This window comes from Dipodomys merriami, unplaced genomic scaffold (assembly GCF_024711535.1).
Source record: "Dipodomys merriami isolate MVZ:Mamm:240054 unplaced genomic scaffold, mDipMer1.0.p SCAF_17, whole genome shotgun sequence".
In the NCBI taxonomy this organism is placed as follows: domain Eukaryota; kingdom Metazoa; phylum Chordata; class Mammalia; order Rodentia; family Heteromyidae; genus Dipodomys; species Dipodomys merriami.
In genome coordinates this window covers 21,721,091-21,746,243 of record NW_027203048.1, presented here as the reverse complement: position 1 = coordinate 21,746,243, position 25,153 = coordinate 21,721,091, and the positions used below count along the sequence as shown (strand labels likewise).

The following is a 25,153-nucleotide window of genomic DNA, read 5'->3' as shown; positions in this document are numbered from 1 at the left end:
AAATGAAAAGAATATTGGCATTCATTTTAATGTGACAGTGCTTTTTAACTCATAATAATAAAATGTTGGACACAAAAAATTTGAACCCACTGAACATTTACCAATAGTTTAATTCCCTCCCAAAACCTATTCTGTAATAAAAAAAAGTTTCAAAAGTTGCTAGCCCCATAAAACACATTAGCTTCAAATAATAACTCATGCTAAGTTTTCTGATACTTTTCCTGCTGCTTCCTTAGCTTCCTTAGAAGTACATGACATTCTTTATTCTAGTCCTTGTGTTAGTCTACTTAGGGTTTCTCTCACTCTTTTTCTTTCTAAGCAAGCCCCCCTCTCCCAAATGCATTAAAAGGAAGTCTAATGCTTTGAATTAAAAAAAAAGTAAGATTCACAAAGAAATTTAGTTTGTCTGAAACTGAACAAAATGATACGTTTGTAACAACAGAATTAAGATCAGAACAAATATTTTAAAAGATTTCAATTACTTACTAAGTTGGGATATATACTTGTTTCAGTTTACTCTCAGCTTCAGCTGCTTTTAGGCGTTTCTAATCAAAAGATGGATAAAATATTTTACATGCAATGCCTACTAATTATTACCACTCCATTGTCTTAAAATTCACAAGAAAATAAATATTAAAGTATAACTCAAAAATTGCTGTTTTAAAGCTTTTCTTTTGTATATGTATTCTTAAATTGCAGCAACTTGCAAAAAACTCATCAAATTCTGAACTTCAGGACTGTGGGTATGAACAACATTTAGACACAGATTTATTTTCTTTTTTGGTGGTACTTGGGAAACTGGGGTTGGAACTCAGGGCCTTATATTCCTGATTGGCTTGTTTGTTTGTTTGGTGTTCTTACTAATTGAGACATACCTTTAAGTCTACCTTTTTGCTTTTTTTTTTTTTTTAAGGTGGTAGGGTAGCGTGGGGTGGGATGAGATGGGAGATAGTGTCTCTGGACTTTTCCACCCAGGAAACCATAAACCTATCCTCTATCTCTGCCTGAGTAGCTAGAATTATAGGTATGAGCCACCAAAGGGCCTCACATACGTTAAGCATGTAATCTACCAGTGAGGTACACTCTCAGCCCCCAAAGACATTTTAAATTAGCCATTATTATTTTTAGAAATGCATTTCTATTTTAGGTCTTTCCTAGGGCAGGCAGGGGAGGGAGGAAGCTAAGAACTAACCCAGGGACTGTGCATGTCAGGTAAATACTCTACTACTGAACTATATCCTCAGCTCTACTTAATTTCTTACTTATCTTTTAGGAGAAACACACACACACACACAACACACACACAACACACACACACACACACACACACACACACACACACACACACACACTTTGTTTTTAGAAAAATATTCAGGGTGCTTAGTTTTGAAAATACGTGCATGCAGAAATGTTGGAAGACATACAGTAACTTTAAATCTTAGTTGAACTCACATAGGATTTACTAAAACCAATCAGTAGCCAAATGCAGAGGAGATTATATACTGAAATCTAGACACTGAGTGACACAATAATGAATTGAACTAGAAGGAAATAATGCATAGTCAATGTCAAACAAGACAAACTAGAATATAAGGCTATCCTCCATTTTCCCAATTGGGAGAAAAAAAAATTAGGGGACAACCTGGAACTTTCAAAACAGAGATGAAATATTTGGAAATATTTTATCTAAACACGTTTAATAATGTTTGATACCACTGTCTCCATTATCCTAAGACTTCTTGATTTGAATAGCACAGGTTTCCACACTTCATGGCCTTCATTTCTATCCAACTTGTTTCAAATAAGCACTTTCTACATTATGTATTTTGCTGACACTGGAAACTATTTATCAGACTTAACTATCTGTTAACTATTTGTGACCTTAGCTATTCATTATAGTACTTTTTAGAGTGGCCCTTAAAATGTATTCCTATTTCATATAATTCTTGCCACTGTATAACCTTCATACTTAGAACAAACAATACCTGTGTTAAACTGACCTTTCTTTACCAGTTCTGATATGTTGCTGTTATAATATAAAATAAGTTTTGACTAAAGTCAGTTTTCAAGGGAAAAAAACTTTCCCTAAAGTTAGTATTATTTAAAATTGAGTAACAAAGACCGAACTACCTGAATTCATATCTAAGTAGGACTCAAAAATTAATTATTTCCTTTTTTTTTGGTCCGGTCATGGGGCCTGAACTCTGGGCCTGGGCACTGTCCCTCAGTTCTTCAGCTCAAGGCTAGCGCTCTACCACTTGAGCCACAGTGCCACTTCCGGCTTTTTTCTTTTTGCTTATGTGGTGCTAAGGAATCGAACCTAGGGCCTCAGGCATACAAGGCAAGCGCTCTACCACTGAGCTACCTTCCCAGCCCCTTCCCTATTTTTAAAGAATTTTGGAGAAAAATCTTGGTATAGAAACAAACATCCATCTAGTAAAACTAAGCTGCTACTAAGCTGAGTGTGGTACATTCCTGTAACCCCAGCACCCTGGAAGCTGAACAAGAGGCTCTCAAATTCAAGAACAGCCTTGTCCTTAAATAAGACCTTACCATAATAAGACCAAGTCTCATTCTTACAATTAGTGTCAAAAACTTAAGGAGGACTGGATATATAGCTAAGTGATAGAGCACCTGCCTACATGTGCAAAAAGGCTGTGGGTTTGATTTCTAACACACACACACACACACACACACACACACACACACACACACGCACACGCACACGCGCGCGTGCGCGCGCGGAAAGAAAAAAAACCTCAGGGGATATATTCACCACACAAATGTCATAAAGTTTCAAAACGTTTAAAAAATATCTCAAAGTATAAAGTTGATGGCATCAGTCTCAACTGTCATTTCTTCATATAAATAAATAGTTTAAGATGTTGTAGTAGTACTATATCTTCAGTGATTCCCACCAACTATACTCACAAAGAGATCAAGCATCAACGATATGCAAGGAAATTAACGCATCTCTAGTAATCTTTTTATGACACTTTCCAAATATTCATCACAATGGACTCTAAGGAAATATTAAGATGAAAAATCTAAAAAATAATATCCTGAAGATAGGATATCATGGAGTTTAAAATAATCTAGAAAATATAAAGCAAATTTAAAATTAAGACCTTTCTAAAAATGCTTAAACCAAGTACACTTTAAGGCATTCATGTTGGTAGCAATATAAAAAGATTTACCTGCTGCACATATCTGTCAGTAGTTTTCCACATGTAGTAATACTCAATGATGCTTGTCAATGACTTCCAAGGGAGCTAAAAAAAATGAACACATAATGAAAACAACCTACTGTAGGAAGGGTTTGCTACTTTTTAAAATAATGAAGCACGTGTTCATATGGAAGAGTCATTCTAGAAAAAATACTTCACATCTATTTTATTTAAAAATAATTAATATTATGACTAATATATTTCCAGACTTACTCAGGAATGTTCTCAACCCTATGCAGTAGTGACAGGTGGGGTCACAGCAATATTTTTTAATATCCTAAACTACAAACATTATTTTTCATTCTTTAAAGCCACTGCATTTTGACCCATTTTAAGTAAAATGGACAACTATCTCTCTAAGCAAGGACATAGCCAAGTATGTTTCCTATTCTTTAAAAAAAACTAATAAATATGACTGAAATTTTCCATACATATACAATCATGGTCAAGTGAAATCCTACTCGCCTACAACCAAAGACAAAATTCAATGTCTCTCTGTAAATGAGGATCTCTTTGTTACTGAATGTGCAAATGAGGACATTGGACTTTCATAATGATATCAATGGCTGGTAAAACAGACGAGCTGTGGCAGTAGGCTTTGCAGAGGTGACAGTCCTTTGACTTCCACCAAGCTTTCTTACCACACCATAAGGACTAGAGAGTTAAAATAGTATTTTCCAGACTCCTTGTAGCTGGGGACTGCTTGTGACAACATCCATGCCATTCTTTTTCTTTGGTCCAGTTGTGGTGCCTGAACTCTGGGCCTGGGCACTGTCCCTCAGCTCTTCAGCTCAAGGCTAGCGCTCTACCACTTGAGCCACAGCACCACTTATGGCTTTTTCTCTTTTTGCTTATGTGGTGCTGAGGAATCGAACCCAGGGCCTCATGAATGCAAGGCAAGCACTCTACCACTGAGCCACCTTCCCAGCCCCCCATGCCATTCTTAATACCTCCCTCTTGAACTCATCTGTTCAGTTTAAAGAGAAAACAGATGGATTTTTAGAGCAAGGACATTATGTATACTCAGCTGTGTGGTAACTTAAAAACAGTGTTTACAAATATGATCTCCTTATAGGACCAGATCAGCAGACACTAGCTTTGAAGTGCAGATGAAGCAAATATATTTGTTTTTTTGTGCTGTTTTTTTTTTCGTTTTTTTTTTTTTTTTGGGGGGGGGGTCGGTCGTGGGGCTTGAACTCTGGGCCTGGGCACTATCCCCCAGCTCTTCAGCTCAAGGAGAGTGCTCTACCGCTTGAGCCACAGCGCCACTTCCGGTTTTCTAGTGGTTTACTGGAGATAAGAGTCTCACAGACTTCCTTGCCTGGGCTGTCTTTGAACCGTGATCCTCTGATCTCAGCCTCCTGAGTAGCTAGGATTACAGGCGTGAGTCACTGGTACTGGGCTGTTGTGCTGTTTTTAGTGGTGCTGGGAACTGACTCCAGGACTACCACTTAGACCACATCCCTAACCCTTTAGTTTGTATTGTTTTTGAGACAGTACTTCACTAACTCTACCCAGGATGGCCTCTAATCCTTGATCCTCCAGAGCAGCTGAAAGTACAGCATGCACTAACACACTTGACTATTGTTTTAATTCTTTTTTTTTTAATCCAGTGTATTCAACTGGTGGAGTTAACTGAAAAGTGGTGTTTAAGGAGCCTTTACCAAGACCTGATAGAATCATCATGGCATAGTCCTCTAGGGGTTTTAAGCAAGCCTTCTATTCTTAAGAAAGAGAGACTGGTATGAATTTACCTGAATATCTGAAGTTGGAAACCAACTGATCATGTAAATTGAACTTTGTCATGAACTGTAAGGATCCAATTAGCTGTGCCCACCACCACCACCACTTTTTCTTCTTCCTCTTCCTCTTCCTCCACTGCCTCCTCCTTCTTTTTCTTTTACCAGTCCTGAGGCTTGAACTCACGTTCTGAGCTTCTTTTGCTCAAGACTAGCACTCTGCCACTTGAGCCACATCACCACTTCTGGCTTTTTCTGTTTATATAGTACTGAGGAATCAAACCCAGGGCTTCATGCATGTAAGGCAAACACTCTTCAACTAAACCACATTCCCAGTCCACCACTATTTTCTTTATTAAGGAGAAGTGGTAGGTGATGAAGGCTACCACACTGTACCCCACTGTATCCCAGTGTACCTACTCCTGATGCATTACCACTTCTCCTTCAACCATCACTTACAGGCTTCTGAGTGTGGTAGTGGTCTTGCATAGTATACTAGCATCTACCACAATTATACTGCAGTGTTTCAGCCTCATGTAGTAGCAATCCTGAAGCCTAATAAAGAAGGAAGATCCTTTTAGAAGGCAAAATATTATTACGGTGAACATCTGCTTTACTACTTTGAGTTGAATAAAAGATGGGCTCTTTCAATTATCATCAGAAGTATTAGCTAGCAAATGAAAACTGGTAAGAAGTAGAGCACTCTATGAACAGACCCTAGGTGTGTGGCACTGTGTAACCAGACTGATGTTAGAGGTGACATATGCTGGGGTGAGGTATCTGCTGCAATGGTGCCACTGCAGTGGCACATCTCATCTTGGATCACTGGCCCTCCAAGAGGTTCTGTTAGTCTTTTAATAGAAAGTAATAAATTAGCTCAATTAAATGTATTCTGCTGTTTTAAATTATGCCCTGCCTAACTTCCCACTTATTATTAGTTCACTTGCCTAACTACAATGCCTAAAAAACACTTGCAACTCATTTTTGCCCATTAAATATAGGTGGATAAGACCAAACTTAAGAACTGAACTAAGAAGGGTGGTACATAAGGCACCCCTTTTGCTAGAATAAAGGAGGTAGGCACAAAATGATTCAGAAACTAATAGTTCAGCAAGATCTGTGTAGTGCAAGGCCTGCAGAGGCAAGGACAGATACACTGTGAGAAACCTTCATATTCCAGGCTCCCTATCAAGCATAGGTAAGGATCTGAAGTACATGTCAGTAATTCCAGCTTTCAGAAGGCTGAGGCAGGAGGATCTCATTGCTGGAGTGAGGCCTAGTGGGCTACCCATACTTCCAGAAGGGTGAAAGGAGAGAAAGCAGAAGCGAAGCCTTGGAAGCCTGTAGTTGTTTAGATCACCTCTTATCCACTACTGCTCAAAATAGTGCAAATGGCGGGGACAGAATACATATAACACATGGCAACAGACCAAACAGATGAGAATGACCCTGGATTTTACAATTACTGCTCAGAACAAATATTAATTTCTTACTTTATAAAATTGGCCTTCTGCTGGGCACTGGTGGCTCATGCCGTAATCTTAGCCACTCAGGAGGCCAAGATCTGAGGATTGGGGTTCAAAGCCAGCCTAGGGAGGAAACTCTATGAGACTCTTATCTCTAATAAATTACCAAAAACCTGGAAGTAGAGCTGTGGCTCAAACAGTAGAATGTTAGCCTTAAGCAGAAAAGCTAAGGGACAGTGCTCAGGCCCTGAGTTCAAGTCCCAGGACTGGAATCAAAACTAAAACCAAAACAACAAACTGGCCTCTATTCTACTGAGAGTAGATAAAACTTACTATATCATGCTGCTGTTGAAGCTTGGTAAAGTACATGTTAAAGACTCTGGCACCAAATAAAATTTAAAAAAATAAATCCTGTATCATAGTCTTGGCTAAATGTATACTATGAGGTTTATCAGATTTCTAAAACAGGTAAAACACTCCCATTGCTACATTTCCATTCATTCACAATTTTCTACTTACAAAGTCTTGACGTATGTCATTGAAGTCTTTGCCATACTTTTCCAGTGCTTCTTCAAATAAACTAGCTTCAGAGGCTGACCATTCTTCCATTTCATCTCTGCATAAGACTGGTCCTCCAAGTGGCACTAAGACACTAATTGCACTACTCAGATCGTAGCCATGTTTATACAATGTGTCCATAGCATGAAACTAGAGAAAAACAAAGTAGATAGAAAACATCAACTGGATGTGCACTCATGCTACATCATTAGGAATAAAAGCACTAAAATGCAGAGACATATTTTAACAAACGATACACTTAGTGTATCTGTCGTCCTAAAGTTTGAACTCAGGGCTGTCCTTGCTAGGAGGGATCTTATACTTAAGCCCTTCCTGTAGCCCTTTCTACTTTACGTTTGGAATAGGGTCTTTTGGTTTATGCTTAGATTGATCTGAGCCCTGATCCTATTTATGCTTACTGCATAGCGGGGATGAGAGGTTATACCCACTATACCCAGTTTACAACATTCAAAAGTATTAAACTGAGAACAAAATTAATCTCACCAACCCTCTGGTTAAAAATACCAAAGTCACTTCAGTTATTGCATCAAGTTGGCACAGGCTTCCATAACCAGGAAAAATAGACTTTGTATCAGGAAAAATTACAGTAGGATTAGATTAAAAGAATAATGTATTTAGAACAAGAGATGGAAAGAAAACAATGGAATGGAGTGTGGTCATTAAGAGAAAACAAAATTACATATCTGTGTTTAACAGATAAAACAAACAAAATGACAAAACCATGTTAAAATGCTAACATGTTTAAGATTCTGTAGACTAAGAACAGATGACCAGGTTTGTTTCAAACAGCTAGACCAGTGTGGGTTTCTATTTATTTCAAGGAAGAATGTCATGAGGAGGAAAGACAGATTACAAAATAAAATTAGTACATCATGTATAGTTTACTTAGAAAGCATTTTTCAAGGTTGAGGGATGTAACTCAGTGGTGAAGTGCTTGTGATGCAGTTGTGAGGCCCTGGGTTTGATTTCCAGCACCACTAAAAAGGGGTACTTACCTCTAATCAGAGCAATGAATAGAACACTTCCACATTTTGAATAATTTTAAAGGTTTTTTTATACCAGACAGGGAGAGATTCTTTCCTAACATGTATTTACATACTTGTATGCTAGCAGAAAAACAAGACAATCAGCTCCACATGTGTGCCCTTAAGCATAAGGATTTGGCAGCTTGGTTGGCAAGTTGATCCAACCCTTGTTCAAGTGAGAACTAGTTCTCTTTGCATCCTCCCCTCCACCTGGACTTTGTAACACCTGAGTGCCAAGGTTTACACCTTTTATAAAAAGAACATCACCGATAAGGATTCTTCACTTAACAAGCCTCTTAAAACATTCCATGTGATTCCTAAATATACAGCAAGAGACTGTGGAAAATTCTCTTTGGTACAAGAGTATAACATAAAATCAAATACCAACTAATATCTGGTAAAAGTTATTGATAGTTATGCTAAAAGTATATTTACCTATGCTATGATTAATCAAAACATTGAATAAGGAAATAAAATGAATTTGTTTACAGATATGAATATAATATTTAGAACACTATTTGGTATACAGTAATTAACAGGGATTGATATCTCACTTAAAACAAATTATTGGATTCCACAAAAGTCAAAGAGGGCTTTCATTATTAATTTCTTAATTTTGAAGCTCCTTAGCAGCCTAATGGTTAGAATTTGAAGCCCTCAATTTCCTAGTTCTAATTACTGTTAGGGCCACTACCCAGTATTGTATTTTGATGTATGTGTCACAGACATGGAGCAGTAAATTCAATAGAAGAGTTACAAAAACACTGTAATTGATCTTGACTCCTTGCTTATGCTCTGCAAAATTTCAGGAACAACTAAACTCTGCTTTTCTAGCTAACCTCACTAAATAGATTCTGTAGTCTAACTGTTGTATACACTTCTGTAAGCTTTACATTATCTTTGAAACTAAATAATTATTATATCTGAATAACTGACCTAGACAAGTAAAAAGATCAATAGCATTTAGGGATCTCTTTAATTAACAATACAGTCCATAAAACCAGTACTGTATAACTTCCTAAACTTACAACTGATAATAAAACAAAAAGATTAAAAGGTATCCAAAAGCCAGTAATTGCATAATGGCTAGGGGGTAACTCAGTGACAGAGAACTTGCTTGGTTTGCACAAGGCAAATTTGTACAAGATCCAATCTGCAGCAGCTCCTCCAAAAAAGTATACATATTAAATGTGATGCTGAAATTTGAGACAAAGTAAGTTTTATAAAAAAATGGTGTTCTGAAACTAAAAGTCACAGAAGTAAATGTGTCTTACACAAGTGATTTAAAACAAACTACCAGAAGTCTCCAAAGCTCACACTGAAACCACAGGCTATTCAAGGCACAATGATGCACTAAGGTGAGCCCATAAATACAAGATCAGCTTAGGCAGCACAAGAAAGACTAGACCAAAAAAAAAAAAAAAAAAAAAAAAGAAGCAGCAGCAGCTGGGTGCTTATCTGTAATCCTTGCTACTCAGGAAGCTGAGATCTGAGGATCAAAGTTTGAAGCCAGCCTAGGCAGGAAAATCTGTGAGACTCTTTATCTCCAATTAAACACAAAAAGCCGTAAGTGGCCCAAGTGGTAGAGCACTAGCATTGAGCACAAAAGCTTACAGACAGTGCTTAAGCCCAGAGTTCAGGTCCCAGGACCAGAAGAAAAAAAAAAAAAAGGAACTGGAAGTGTGACTCCAGAGGGAAAGCTAGCTTGAGTTCAAGACCTATTATCAGGACAAAATAATTTTAAAAAGAAATAAAGCAGGGCTGGGAAGGTGGCTCAGTGGTAGAGCGCTTGCCTTGCATGCCTGAGGCCCTGGGTTCGATTCCTCAGCACCACATAAGCAAAAAAAGGAAAAAAGTGGAGTGGCGCTGTGGCTCAAGTGGTAGAGTGCTAGCCTTGAGCTGAAGAGCTGAGGGACAGCGCCCAGGCCCAGAGTTCAGGCCCCATGACCGGACGCAAAAAAAAAAAAAAAAAAAATAATAAATAAATAAATAAAATAAAAAGGTTCCAAATCTTTAAAAAAAAAAAAAAAAAAAAAAAGAAATAAAGCATAGCCCACAAAAGACTGCATACTGCCAGTATGAACAGAAAATACCCCAGCCATATGCACTGTGTTATTTCTAGGGGACAGCTCTAATTCTGTTAATAATCAATCAATTTCACAAAAGAAACAGGATCACATTATTTGCTAGAAATGCATATTAATGTCACCTTTCTGATGACACAGAAGTTTTTTTCGTGAATAGATTTTATATATACTCTATTCTTTAGAACTCTAAGCAAAACCTAAGCATAGTTTCTATCAAATAAAGAAAATAAGGCTAAGTGAGGAAAAATGAAAGGGCACAAAAATCTGTCATATAACCAATGACATAGTTTATCGCCAAGAGAATAAAAATGTAAAGAGATAGGGAAATTTGAGAAAATAAATAACTAATGGCATTCAAAGTTAAAGTACTAACTAGGAAGGGCATGAAAGGAATCTTTAGCTCAACTTGGTTATGGTTACATGGATGTATGTTTATGGAAAGATTTAGCCAGTGTGCATCAAAGTTTAGCACTCCATATACAACACTCTCTGTATACCTCAATTTAAAATAAGAAAATAAATTTTAGTCGAGTGCTAGTGGTTCATGCCTGTAACCCTAGATGATCAGGAAGTTGAGATCTGAGGACAATGGTTTGAAGTCAGCCAGGGTAGGAAAGTATGTGAGACTCATCTCCAATTAACCAGCAAAAAAAAAAAAAAACAGAAGAAGAGCTGTGACTTAAGTGGTAGAGTGCTAGCTTTGAGTGAGAAAGCTGAGGAACGGTGCCCAGGCCCTGTTCAAGTCCCAGTACCAGCATACAATAATAATAATAATAATAATAATAATAAATTTTAAAAGTATAACCCTAACTTCCCTTCAGATAATACTCAGCAAAAGATACCATCTTTTCAACAGAGATTCATATACACATTGCAAGATCCATTCAAATCTATATTTAAAAAAAAACAAAAACAAAACATAACTCAGCACAAGCTGTTCTTTCTGCCAGAAAGTGGTGAAGGTGTTGTCATGTTTCATCTCATTCATAACAGATGGGGATGACAAATAGAAGTATTTTAGGAGGGAGAATGACAAGGAAAACTTGGCAATAGGATTTTCATCTTTTGTTCATTAACTAGAATCACAATATGGTAAATTAGATTGTTGCCCAGCAACTACTCCCTTCCTCCCCTGGGATATCTATAGGGGCTATTCTTCTGCTCCACTCATGTTGTGCTTGACCATGTTAATATATGTGACATAACAAAGGCCTGACATGTGCTTGTACACAAGGCCTTGCCCTCTTCTGCTGCTGACTTTTACCCACACAGGATGAGAAATACATGAGGCAGATGTATTTGGCCCCTTCCTTAGACCAGTCTAATTTATCCGAATCATAGACAATCTATAGATTAGTAATGAAATTAATGTTTATTGTTATAAGCTACTGCACTTTTGGGCAGTATGCTTTCCTTTCCCTTTTGAGAATAAAAAATGTACTCAACCAGTTTCTAGAAGTGCATTGTGCAGACAACCCTCATATCTTGGTTTCCTATGTAATTTTCTCAATTTAAGAGAGATTCATCACCCAAGGTCATATTTCCATCTGGAGATCTGGAGCAGCTGACACTCAATGTGGCAGGGATGTAAAGGTCCTGATTTGAGCAATTCTTGGCATATATGTGGAGTCAGCTGAGGGTTTTATTCAGACTGCATCCCGATGCACTTTTCCTGTTGTCCACTCCTGCCTCCTCCTCTCTTCCATGCATTTTTTAGGGGTGGGGGTCCAAGACTGGAACTCCAACTTGATATCTGATGCTTTTACTCATTGGCTAGAGCTCTACCACCTGACCCATGCCTCCAACCCCCAAAATCTTTTTTTTTTCCTTTTCTTTTCTTTTATTGTCTTCTAAGTGCATTGATCCCAAAGGAACTTCATAAGTTTCTTTCATGATCTGCTTTCCAGGGAACCCAACCTGTCTTGCATAGTACTACTGTGACAAAAGCTGATAAATATATACATGCATTCAATACTAACCACTGATTTACTTAAGGACAATTTTACAAAAACATTGTATTTGTAACTCTAGCACAAACGAGAACATTTGATATAATCTATCTAAAAAGTTCTAAATGTAAATAAATGTTTTTCAGAGCAGAAGGTGAATATAAATTCATGAATAAACTTCCAACTATGATCAAGGAAAACATTTTATAATTAAAGAAGAAATAGCATTCACTTTAATTTTGCTTCAATGAGAACAAAACACTGAGAAGAATCATATTTCAAGTACTAAAGATATTGCAATGCATGAAAAGAATCGAGAGCACATATAACTCTACAACCTTTCCTCATAATACACATTTATGAACGTTATTTCTATGGGAATAAGCTCGAAGTTCAAAGAAAAAGTTATATAGCAAACTAGGAGATACTTAGAAATGACTGTGAAAATATTATATATCACAATCAATTGCAAGGTACATGTGAAGACAAGGAAGGAGAAACAGGCTCAGTCTACTGATGAGGACTGGGAGGGGGCTGGTTAACAAGAGGGATGAAAAGGTTAAATATGGTTGAAATAGATTGTATTATGAAAAGAGAATGAAACCTATTGCAATTGTTTTGGGGAAGAAGGGGGAATGATAAAGAGGGTTAGATTGTTTGGAATACATTGTAAACATGCATGGAAATGTACCAAATGAAATCCCTTTCTGTATAACTAATATAAGCTAATAAAAACAAATGAATGGGGTACAGTCAACTTGGTAGGGAGACATTTACAATCTAAAATGTTTATAACACAAAAGAAGACAAGCCAAATTGAGTTGGTTTAAAAAGAATAGTTTTTTACAAGCTGGGAAAAGGCTGTTAGAGGAATAACCCTAAAATAAAAATAGATAGCTAGGCACTGGTGGCTTATGTGTAATCCAAGCTACTCAAGAGATCTGAGGATCAAGGTTCAAAGCCAGCCTGCCCAGAAAAGTCTCCGTGAAATTCTTATCTCCAATTAACCACTCAAAAACCAGAAGTGGCACTGTGGCTTGAGTGGTAGAGTACTAGCCTTGAGTACAAAGAGACTCAGGTACAGAACCCAGGTCCTGAGGTTAAGACCCAGGGCTGGCAAGAAAAACAAAAACAAAAACAAAAAAAAAACAAGTACATGGTTATTCAGGCAGTGGTGTCTCATGACTTTAATCCTAGCTACTCCAGGAAGCTGAGATCTGAGGATTGAGGTTTGAAGTGAGTCAGGGCAAAGAGCCAGAAATGAAGCTGTGGCATAAGTGGTAGAGTGCTAGCATTAAGCACAAAAGCTTGGGGGTGGGGAGAGAAGAAAAAGTAGATGGAAGAAAATAAAGAAAATAAAGTAAATAGAAAACATATGATAAAGAAAATAGTCATTTTTAAATTATTTTTTAAAAAATTTAAAATTATTTTAAAAATTATTTTAGAAACCTAATGAAAAGAAAGGTATGATAAAATGCCATGCTCATCAACTTTCTTTGTAAAGGAGACTATGAAGACAACTAAATAGTATAAGCTATTTGCAAGAAGATCTTGGCCCAGAACTTTGTCTGTTTTTTCCTTTTGCTCTAAAGAGTATTATTACCGGGACAATTAATAAACTAAACAACTTTAAACTATGATAACAATGTTAATTGCCTGAATCTGTGACAAGTGTCCTGTGGTAATACAGGAAATAATAGTTATTCTTTTCAAACAACTTTTCAAATGTTGAACAGTAAGGGACATCATTTTGAAACTTAACTCTCAAACTTGGAAAATAGTACAGTGAAGTTATAGGAGGCCATTATGTATCTTGAACTGAGCTCCTACACTAGACACCAACAAATCAGAGTACACCACCTCTGCTAAGTGCCACACAATCAAACTTAACAAGAAATGCACACTAACAATCAGCAAGGCCCAATTTGGAATTTTTTTAATCCAACAGGGAACATAGCTTTGAAATGAATAATGTACTTCTTTTTTAAGGTGATGGTGATGGTGGAGTACTGGGGCAGAGGGTGGGGTCAGGTGGGCAGGCTGAATACTGAGTCCTATGTTTAATACCAATTGAACCATGATTCCAGTCCTTTTTTTTTTTTTTTGCTTTAGGATAGGATTTCAAGCTTTTGTCTAGGCCTGGACTACATTCTTGCCATTTGGACCTCTGTCATAGTCTGATGACAGGTACTCACCACTACACCTGGCTTTTTTCTTTAGATGGGGGCACTTCACTAATTTCTTACCGAGGCTGTTCTCAAACCTCAATTTTCTTGATTGCCACCTCCCAAATAGGTGGGATTATAGGTATATACCATCGTGACTAAACCAAATCTACTTCTTCTTCCTGGTTTCTGCTATATTTACCTTTACTACTGATAAAGCCAATTTCCTCTACACATCTATTTTATTCTATTTTATATACAGATTTGTCGCTTGATTCTGGAACTGCAAATAAAACACAATTCAACCTTAACATTCAATTTTCTTTTTAATCCCTAAACAATAGAGAAAAAAATAATAAAGCAAAATGTACAAAGCTTCCCCTCCCCCTCCTTTTCCTTCCCCATCCTGGGACTTTAACTCTGGGTTTGGTTGCTATCCCTGAGCTTTTTCACTCAAGGCTAACTCTACCACTTAAGTCACAGCTCTATTTCCAGTTGTTGTTTTTATTTATTTTTTGTCAGTTGTGGTCTTGAACTCTAGGCCTGGATGCTGACCCTGGACTCTTTTTGCTCAAAGCCAGTACTTTACCACTTTGAGCCACAGTGCCATATTGTTTTTTTTCTGTAATTGGAAATAAGAGTGTCATAGAATTTCCTGCCTGGGCTGGCTTTGAACCACAATCCCCAGATTTCAGCCTCCTGAGTAGCTAGGATTATAGGTGTGAACCACCAGCACCTGGCTTATCACAAGCTTTCTTGAATATTCATTTGTAAAGACAAAGTTTTTAAACAATTTTCATTACATTTTTTTTGGGGGGGTCCGGTCGTGGGCCTGAACTCTGGGCCTGGACGCTGTCCCTCAGCTCTTCAGCTCAAGGCTAGCACTCTACCACTTGAGCCACAGCGCCACTTCCGGCTTTTTTTCTTTTTGCTTATGTGGTGCTAAGGAATCGAACCCAGGGCCTCAGGCATGCAAGGCACGCGCTTTACCACTGAGCCACCTTCCCAGCCCTTCATTACATTTTTCTCAAGTTCAAATATAGTGACTTTCTAAGGATTCCTTCCTATCTATACTAGTGTTGAATTTATGGAAGAAAAAGTAGTATATAAAGAAAGGCTGTATTGCTCCCAAACAGATACTGACTTACATTTAATTTTTTCCTTTTTTTATTATTTCTTTAAATTTTATTGTAAAGATGCTGTACAGAGGAGTTACAGTTACATAAGTAAGGCAATGAGTACATTATTTGTTGATCATTGTTACACCTTCCCTTGTTGTTGTCCCACTATCCCTTCCCTCCTCCCCCACTCCACCCCCCTCCCACTGAAGTTGTAAAGTTCATTTCCAATATGCTGTCCTGTGTGTTATTTTTAAAATTTTTAAAATTGTATTGTAAAGATGGTGTTACAGTTACATTAATCAGATAATGAGTAATTTCCTTTTGAACAGTGTCACTCCCCCCTTAAATTTTTTTTAAAAATATGGACAAACAGCCCATTACACATACAAACAACTCTCCTAGGAGGACTAGAGTAGTCATCTGTAATGGGTCAGCAGACAAGAAGTGTGCCTAGCATAGAACACCATTGCCTTAAAGGTACATTTAGCAGAAGGAAAATTTCTATTCCATACTTACTATTCAATTGGTAATCTATTAGTACTAATTCTAATCTACAATTTGGAAATATGAATAGTATAGTAAGTTTTAGCCGAATTTATAGGAATTCTTAATTTATCAATATCATATTGCTCATTTTGGGGGCTACATTTCTGATGTAAGGTGATATCTTAAATGCCACTCAAAAGTTAGCTGTCCTCAAATTCCAAGTACCCTTAAGGCCTTAAATGACATGTACACTTTCAGCAGGACTCACAAATAAAGAATAAGTGCATGATTAATGGCTAACTTTCTACAAAGAATCAACAGCTGACTAATATAGTATTGATGAAATAATCCATTTCTCAGGAAAACTTTTTTCTGAAATCTTTTTTTTCCAGTAGCTTAGAATTGAACCTTAAGACATAGCAAAATTTTACAAGCACTCTTGATCAATTTTTTTTTTGTACTTAGTATGGCTTATTTCAAGGGAAAAATTGTCATCTCAAAGGAAACACTTTTACTCAATCACCTTAAATCCTACAGTAACTTCTTTGTAACAATTATATTAAAAGGCATGATCAAACTTATTTAAACTTAGTAATATGTTTTAAGGATACTAATTCTGGCATCAACAAACAACATTTTAGATAATAATAAAGATTCCACAAAGATTAGGTTAAAAAAAGACAAATGCATCCTTGTTAGGAACTTTCTCAACAATAACAATTACATTCATTGACTGATGCTATGCCAGACACTGCTCTAAATCCTGCAAGTTTTATTTCACTTCATTCTCAATTTGATGTCACATAGGAACTGAGAGGCACAATTGTACAGAACCTGAAAATAGGTTGCTGAAGTCTTATTCAGGGCCTGGGGTTACTACCTGCTTTTTCTCTCAGTATGGGGTCTCAAGAGCCTTTTGGCTTACTTGATGATGTTTGTGAACACTATCTTAAATGAAGATGTATAAACTGTCAAGTGAATCAGTTATCTTCCCACCAACTTGGACAGCCACAGCATAGTAGATGAGGAAACTAGACACTCATAGACTAAGTAAACTGCACAAGGCTACATCAATTGTAAGCTACAGATCTACAGGAAAATAAAAATCATGTAATCACAAAATCATATCCATTTGTATATCTTTGTTCACAGTAACATTACAAATTATAGCCAAAGATAGAAGTAACTCAAGTGCTCATTGATAGATGACACATATATACAATGAACCATTATTCAGCATTAAAAAAGAAAGGAGGAAATTCTGATATGTGGTACAACAATTTTAACAAAGCCAACGACAGAAGGATAAATGCTAAAGGGATCCACTTACATGAGATACTAGAATAAAAAATCTGTAGAAACAGTAGAATGGCAACTGCCAGGGCTGCAGGCAGGAATGGGAGGGGGGAGGGCAGAATTAATTAAAGTTTAATTAGAGTTCAGTTTGAGAAGGTGTAGTTCTAGAGATGAATGGTTGTAGTGATTACACAACAACATGCTCTGCCTAATAGCAAAGAACTAATTTAAAATAATTAAAATAGTATATTTTATGTTAAGTGTATCTTATTACAAATTTTTATTTAGAGTTTCATACTTAAATCTACAGCTTATTCTTCAGATGTGTACAGTTTAGGCGTTACAGGTTAAGTGCCAGTATCAGAAGTGGTTAAAACTGTTTTAGATTATGATTTTTTTTTCCAGTAGCAGGGTTTGAACCCAGGGTCTTACATTTTGTCTTATCTTGCTGTGGCTTGCAGGTGCTTTACTACCTAAGCCACACTACCACCCTAGCTTTTGCTGGTTATTTTTGAGATCAAGGCTCATTAATTTTTCTGCTTAGGTTGGCTTCCAACTACACACCTCCAGATCTCAGACTTCTGAGTAGATAGGATTATAGGTGTAAACCACTAATGTGAGCTAAGGATTTTTATTTTTAAAAATTATACACACACACACATAAAATCACATTTTCTTGGGTATGGGACCCAAGTCTAAAAACAAAATGCATTTATGTTTAAAATTTGTATCTTAAAATAAAAGGCTTGAAGGCAATTTTATATAATACTTTAACAATTTTGTTCATGAGACAGTTTCACAAGTTTCATGGTATAGGATTTCTACTTTTAGAGTCACATCAGATTTTGGAGCACTTTGCATTATACAGATTTTCAAATCATGATGCTCAACCTTAACAACAAAATCAGATTCAAATGCATATAACTCTGGGCTGGAGATGTGGCTCTGGGATAGAGCACTTTCCTAAGTATATAAAACCACCACAATAAAACATATATGCATCATTCTTAGTGTTGTGATACTGACGATAAAAGATTTACTAAAGTAAGGGTAGGGGCTGTGGCTCAGGTAGAATGTTGAGCATGTATGAGACCTTGGTTTGGACTGTAGCCAATTACTAAACTAGTAAAAACAAAGTTGTGGAGCCAATATACTCCAATGATATATATATATTTTTTTTTGGGTCTGGTCGTGGGGCCTAAACTCTGGGCCTGGGCGCTGTCCCTCAGCTCTTCAGCTCAAGGCTAATGCTCTACCACTTGAGCCACAGCGCCACTTCCGGCTTTTTTCTTTTTGCTTATGTGGAGCTAAGGAATCGAACCCAGGGCCTCATGTATGCAAGGCAAGCACTCTACCACTGAGCCACCTTCCCAGCCCTAATGATATATTTTAATAAAAACCTGTGTCTCAAAAGGGTTCTAGTGACTCATAACTGTAATCTTAGCTACTTGGGAGGATAAGATCAGAAAGATTTAGGGACCGCCTAGGCCAAAAAAAAAAAAAAAAAAAAAAGGAGGAGGAGGAGGAGGAGGAGGGGGGGGAGGAGGAGGGAGGAGGAGGGGGAGGAGGAAGAGGAGGAAGAGGAGGAGGAGGAGGAGTAGGAGGAGGAGGAGGAGGAGGAGGAGGAGGAGGAGGAGGAGAAGGAGGAGAAGGAGAAGGAGGAGAAGAAGGAGAAGAAGAAGAAGGAGAAGAAGAAGAAGAGAAAAAGTTCATGAAATCCCTTCTTGACCCATGGTAGAACACAGTGGTACACAACTGTTTGATAGCATCAATAGGTAGACTGCGCAGATGCCAGGACAGGAAGCAATATCCTCTCTCAAAAATAAACTGTGCCTAAAAGGGCTGCAAGGGTAGCTTAGTGGTAGAGGGCCTGCCTAGCAATCATGAAGCTCAAAGTACCACCCGTATAACAGCAAAACAAAAACAGTAAGAAAAGAAGAACCTGTATCTCAGAAATAAACTAATTTAGTCCCAAATATTTAGTGAACACTTCTAAGTGCTATGAACTATGTTTGATGCTGAGGGTTTTAATAGTTCACTAGTTCAATAGTTCAACAGTCACTAAACTAATGATGTCACAAGCTATTATGTGGGTAAGGAAAGGAAGACATGAAGCAGATAATCACAAAATGATAGCAAGTAGGAAAGTGTATGGTTCTTTACTTAAGCACACAGAATGACTTGCCATAGTCAGATGGATTATCAAAGACTTAGAAAAACAGAATTACTAGCAGGGGTTGAGAGATAATCAATAAAGAATACACGAAGGTCTTATAGGATGATGCAGACTATGAAATCAGAAGGAGATAGCCTAGCTTGAGTCTAGAGGATAGTGTATGAGCCAAGGGGTGGAGAGAGACCATGTAAACACTGTGGACCTATGAACTGTAGTCTGGGTTTTTATCCTAAATGCAAGTAAAAGAACATAAGGAAGGAGATAGTAAAATTAGAGTTATATTTTTAAAAGACTGAATATAGGAATTACAGATGTTCCAGTATGTGATTTCCAATGTACTAAATCAACGCAGACTGACCTTTCTCAGAATCAAACTTGCCATTAAGAAACCTAGATTTCTAGTCCTGTCTAGTCTAGCCTAGGTCTGCTCCTCAGGACCTAGGGCCAGGCTTTGTCTTGGTCAATACCACAAGTAGTAACAATCAGACACAGCACAATGATTTCTCAGCCAATGCACACATGCCATATGATAACAGTAGTCCCAGAATTATGTTTCCCAGTGAAATCAGACTTCCTATTTGTCTAAGTCTATGATGTCCACACAATGACAAAATGTATAGTCTATGATGTCCACACAATGACAAAATGGCTTAACACCAGATTTTCCAGGGTCTAATTTTGTCACTGAGCAAGGCATGATTATCCTACTTACTAATTTCTTCATGATTCTCTTCCCTTGAATTTTGATCCTGCAGACTAGAGGGTAGGGAGTTAAGGTGGTATTGAAAATTGATTTTTCTCTTATTGCATACATACAAAAATATACTTTGTATTTTAATTTAAAAGGGTGAACTCTATGAAGCCTCAAAAGCTTCAATATTTTTAATCATAAGAGACCTCAAAATGAAGTTAGAACAAGTAATATGCAAATTACTTGCTCCCAAAATATTACTGGTGATATGACAAGAGGCATAAGGTGTTGTGGACCAGCAAATGTTAGAGTCAAAATGCTAAAATCATGCTAGAACTCTTTTAGTAAAAGCCAATGCAACATCACCCATGAAAAGCTTCCTGCCGTGCCTCAACCATGGCCTATCCCTTTGCTACTGGAGGCCCTTAGAGCCAGAAAGGTACTTATAAGGTCCGCTCCTGGATGGCCAGCAGACTCCACCCTCCTCGCAGCAAAGTCTCCACCCAGAACCTGCGTTACCTAGGCAACTGGGACACCTGGAAGAGGTCACATCTGCATCCGCTGAGGTCACATCTGAATTTGATGTGGCCACACCCTTCTCCGCCCATACCCTACATAAGGCCTAGCGCAGGCCCAGACGCCCTCTCACTGCTCTTTTCCAGCTCTCTCTGCTCTCTCTTTTCTAGCTCTTTTCTCTCTTTTCTAACTCTTTTTTCTCTCTTTCTTGCTCTTTCCCCACCTCGTGGAGGACCAAGATGGCCTGGTGCCAGCTGGAACGATGAATAAACCTACTCCTTACCTGAATACCACATGCGTGCTGTTGTTCTTACTCGGCCACCACTTTTTAAAAACCTAACAGTACTAACGTCATCTTTTTGTGTAAACACAAAAAGAAAAGAAAATGACTCTCCAAATGATAAAACTATTTCTATTTAATGACATAAAATAATCTTTCAATCGCTCACAAGTTCTTTCTGGTAAGCAATCTACTGAACTCACTATTTCAGTTTAATCAATTTTCAACCACACCTGCTCATTTTTATGAAAATGCCCTGGATCCTAAGAGTTCAAGTAAAGCTGACCAGAGAACAGTTCAAATAGGAAGCAAAGACACTTAGATGGAACAGACAAAAGGAAACACTTACCTCTTCAATAACTGCCTTATCATTGAAAGACAATGGTCTTACCCAAATCATTTTAGTATAAAGCAGCTTGTGAATATAAAAAGAAATCTGGTGGAGTAAACACAATGCCTCATCAGGAATCAAGAATGGATCCAATGGATCAATGGCTCACGCCTGTAATCCTAGCTACTCAGGAGGCTGAGATCTGAGGATCGAGACTCAAAGCCAGCTCAGGCAGGTAAGTCAGTGAGACTCTTATCTCCAATTAACCACCAGAAAACCGGAAGTGGCTATTCAAAGCAACAACCCACAAAATACATACATATATGCATAAGGAAGTGACAACACACAATTGCCTGTGTTTCTGTCTTCTTCAGATTAACAAATTATTACAAAATTAAATAATTTAAGATTATGTGTGGAATACAAAATTGACCTTCACATTACTGAACACCAAAGAAACAAAACAGATGAGATAAAACACTGAGAAATAGGAAGGTGCCTTCCTAGAAGGAACATAAAAAGGGAAGTATTGGGGCTGGGAAAGTGGCTCAGTGGTAGAGTGCTTGCCTTGTGTTCATGAGGCCCTGGGTTCGATTCTTCAGCACCACATAAGCAGAAAAAAAGCCAGAAGTGGCACTGTGGCTCAAGTGGTAGAACGGTAGCCTTAAACTGAAGAGCTAAGGGACAGTGCCCAGGCCGAGTTCAAGCCCCATGACTGAGGGGGGAAAAAAAAAAGAGCCAGAAGTACAGATGTGGCTCAAGTGGCAGAGTGCTAGCCTTAAGCAAAAAGAAGCTCAGGGACAGTGCCCAGATCCCAGATCCTGAATTCAAGCAAGAAGAACAAGAAGAAGAGGGAGAGGAAGATGAGGAGGAAGAGGATGAGGAAGAAGGAAGGAAAAGGGAAAGGAGGGGGGGAGGGGGAGAAGAGGAAAAAGAAAGAGGAAGAGAAGGAGGAGAAAGGAGAGGGAGGGGGAGAGGAGGTAGGGAGAAGGAAGAAGAGGAGGAGGAAGAGGAAAAAGAAGAAAAAGAGGAGGAGGAGGAAGAAGAGGTCTGTCTTTGTTGTTATTGTTTTAAATGTACTATGTGATTTTTTTTTGGTTTCCTTTGTATGTTCTTCCCCCTATGGCATATCCCCTGCTGTCACTGTACTTGACTTTGGTACCCTGCATATTTTATATACATTTATCTAATCTGGGGAAGGGAAGGAGAATAACAAAATGCTAAAACAAAGACACAGGATGACTTATTCCAACCATACACTCAGGACAATATATTGGAAATGAACTTTACAACTTGGGGGGGGGGGCGGGGAGGTTGTAGGCTGGGGTGGGGAGGAGTGAGGGGGAAGGGATAGTGGGACAACAAGGGAAGGGGTAACAACGATTGACAAGTAATGTACTCGTTGCCTTACTCATGCAACTGTAACTCCTGTACAGCATCTTTACAATAATTTTTTTAAAAAAAGGAAGAAAAAGGAGAAGGAGGAAGAAGAAAAAGAAGAAGGAGAGGAAGAGGAGTAGGAGGAAAATAAAAAAGAAAAGTAGTAGTAGTAGTAGTAGTAGTAGTAGTAGTAGTAGTAATTCGAGACAACTAGGCAATATAATTCCCAGCCTGAGCAAGAAAATCTGTGAGACTCTCATCTCCAATTTACTACCAAAAAATCTAGAAGTGGAGCTGTGGCTCAAGTAGTAGAGCCTTGAGCACAAAAGCTCGGGGAAGCACGCATGCTCTAAGTTCAAGCCCTTGCACTGGCACCACTACCACCACCCCCAAAAAACTAAATATATATATATATGTGGGGGATGGGGGCGGGAGAGAGGATGTGTGTCAGAATAATCATAAGTGTGTGTGTGTGTGTGTGTGTGTGTGTGTGTACACATAAAGAGGCTTCACTGACAGAAACAAATATTGAAGCTTCAAATTGTTCTCTTCTGAAGAAATCCACTTGCTGTCCTACACATTCACCAGCAGTGGGAAGCAGAGAGTAGCTTAGTGATAGTGAAACAGGAGTTCACCCAGTGTGCTTTACATCCCTCTGAACATCAGGAAATTCAGCCCAGATTGTCTCAGGGAAAGGCTCATTTCAGCTCCCATAGCACAGGGCATGAGAAAGGCTGGACTATAACAGGGGCTGCATCACAAGTTATAACCTGAGAAGCATTATCTCCTAAGCGTGTTAAACTATAAGAAATTGGTTATATAATAAACAATATATCTATGCAAGGCAAGGGGAAATTTTTCTTATGTTTTACAATGGTAAGAAAAAGTATTTGTTGGCTCTGATGTAGCTCAGTGGTACAACCCATGCTTAACATATGGGAGGCCTCAGTAAAATCCCCTACCGACCCACTAAAAGATGGTTAGGGAAAACACTCTTTGTATACAAAACTCATGTTTTACATGATCTCAACTGTTTTTAAAACAAAATCCACATGAGACTTGTCTTAACCGGTATCCAAGCTTATTACACTTTTAGTGATGTTACTTAAGAATGTTTTCTTTTTAAATTTTTATTGTAAAGGTGATGTACAGAAAGGCTACAGTTATGTAAGTCAGGTGATGAGTACATTTTGTTTGGAACAGTGCCACCTCTTCTCTCATTTTCCTCCCAGTTTTTTCCCCTCCCGACCCCACTCCCCCACAAGTTGTATTAAGTATCACTGCTAATTAGTTCATACTTTATCCCACCATTTCTGTGCTTTCCCTTACCCTCCCCAAATCAGATAAACTTATATATAAGACAAAGGGTACAGAAAAATTTTTAAAAAGGAACAAAAGGGGGAAAGCAGAGGAAAAAAACACAAAAGTAAAATAAAAAACCTCTTGTTTCCATTCCTTGGAGCTCATTTCAATAAGCATCATTTTATATGATCATATGCACATAGCTATTGAGCCCTTGTGATCCTCTCCTAATAATATCCTCCTGAGGCCCAATGGAATACAAGACCCAGAAATGAACACACAGACCTGTAGCTATCTAATATTTGATCAGTGAGCCAAAAATACAGGATGTAAGAAAGACAACCTCTTTAATAAATGGTGATGACAGAATTGGCTATATATGTGCAGAAAACTGAAGTTAAATCTGTATACATCACCTACACCAGAATCAATTCCAAATGGAACAAAGACCTCAAAGTAAGACCAGATAACTTGAAAATTTTACAGGAAGGGATAGGGAAAATACAAGGGCTCCTATACACAGGTCGAAACTTCCTAGATAAATATCCAGAATTACAACAAATCAAAGAAAGACTGGATAAATGGGACTGCATTAAACTGAACAGTTTCTGCATGACAAAGGATAGAGCTAGCAAGATAGCCCACAGAATGGGAGAAAATCTCTACTAGTTATGCATCAGACAAGGGCCTCATATCTAATATATACTTAAGAGCTCAAAAAATTAACCCCCTCAAAAACAAATCCTCAAAGAAACAACAACTTAATTAGTAAATGGGCTAAAGACTAAAAAGAGACTTTTCAAAAGAAGAATGGCCAATGGACATATGAAGAGATGTTCAACATCTCTGGCCATAAAAGAAATGAAAATGAAAATAACATTGAAATTCTACCTCACCCCAGTTAGAATAGCCATTTTCAAGAAAATTAACCATAACAGATGCTGGTGGGGATGTGGCCAAAAAGGAACACTACTACTCTGTTGGTGGAAATACAAACTTGGTCAATCACTCTGAAAAGCAGTATGGAAATTCCTCAAAAGACTAAACATAAAAAGATCAGACAAGTTGATGTTAGTGTTAGGTGAAATGAACACAAAGATAAGTATTCAAATGTTTTTCCTTTCTTGCGATTTATAAGATGAATTCTTTGTTGTTTTGTATGTCCCTCCCCCCGGTATAACCCCTGCTTACACTGTATTTTTTGTTGGTATAATGTGTGGAGAGGAAGGGAAAAAAACAAATCGTTTAAATAGGGATACAGGTGGACCCATTGCAACAATGAGATGTACAAGTCATTATATCTGAAAACAAACTTTACAACTTTGGCCAGGGCGGGG

General features: G+C 37.9%; 1 protein-coding gene across 5 annotated transcripts in view; it reads right to left on the bottom strand.

The window, feature by feature from the left end:
- The window catches only part of Mta3 (metastasis associated 1 family member 3), a 151,400-nt gene that overhangs the window by 45,815 nt on the left and 80,432 nt on the right, over positions 1-25,153 (bottom strand). For all 5 annotated transcript variants that reach the window (XM_070025479.1, XM_070025477.1, XM_070025478.1 and 2 more), the window contains exons 9-11: positions 6,952-7,140; positions 3,198-3,272; positions 487-545 (exon numbers count right to left, since the gene is read on the bottom strand). In XM_070025479.1, coding sequence (XP_069881580.1) covers positions 487-545; positions 3,198-3,272; positions 6,952-7,140 — 323 coding nt within the window. The remainder of the gene's footprint in view (positions 1-486; positions 546-3,197; positions 3,273-6,951; positions 7,141-25,153) is intronic.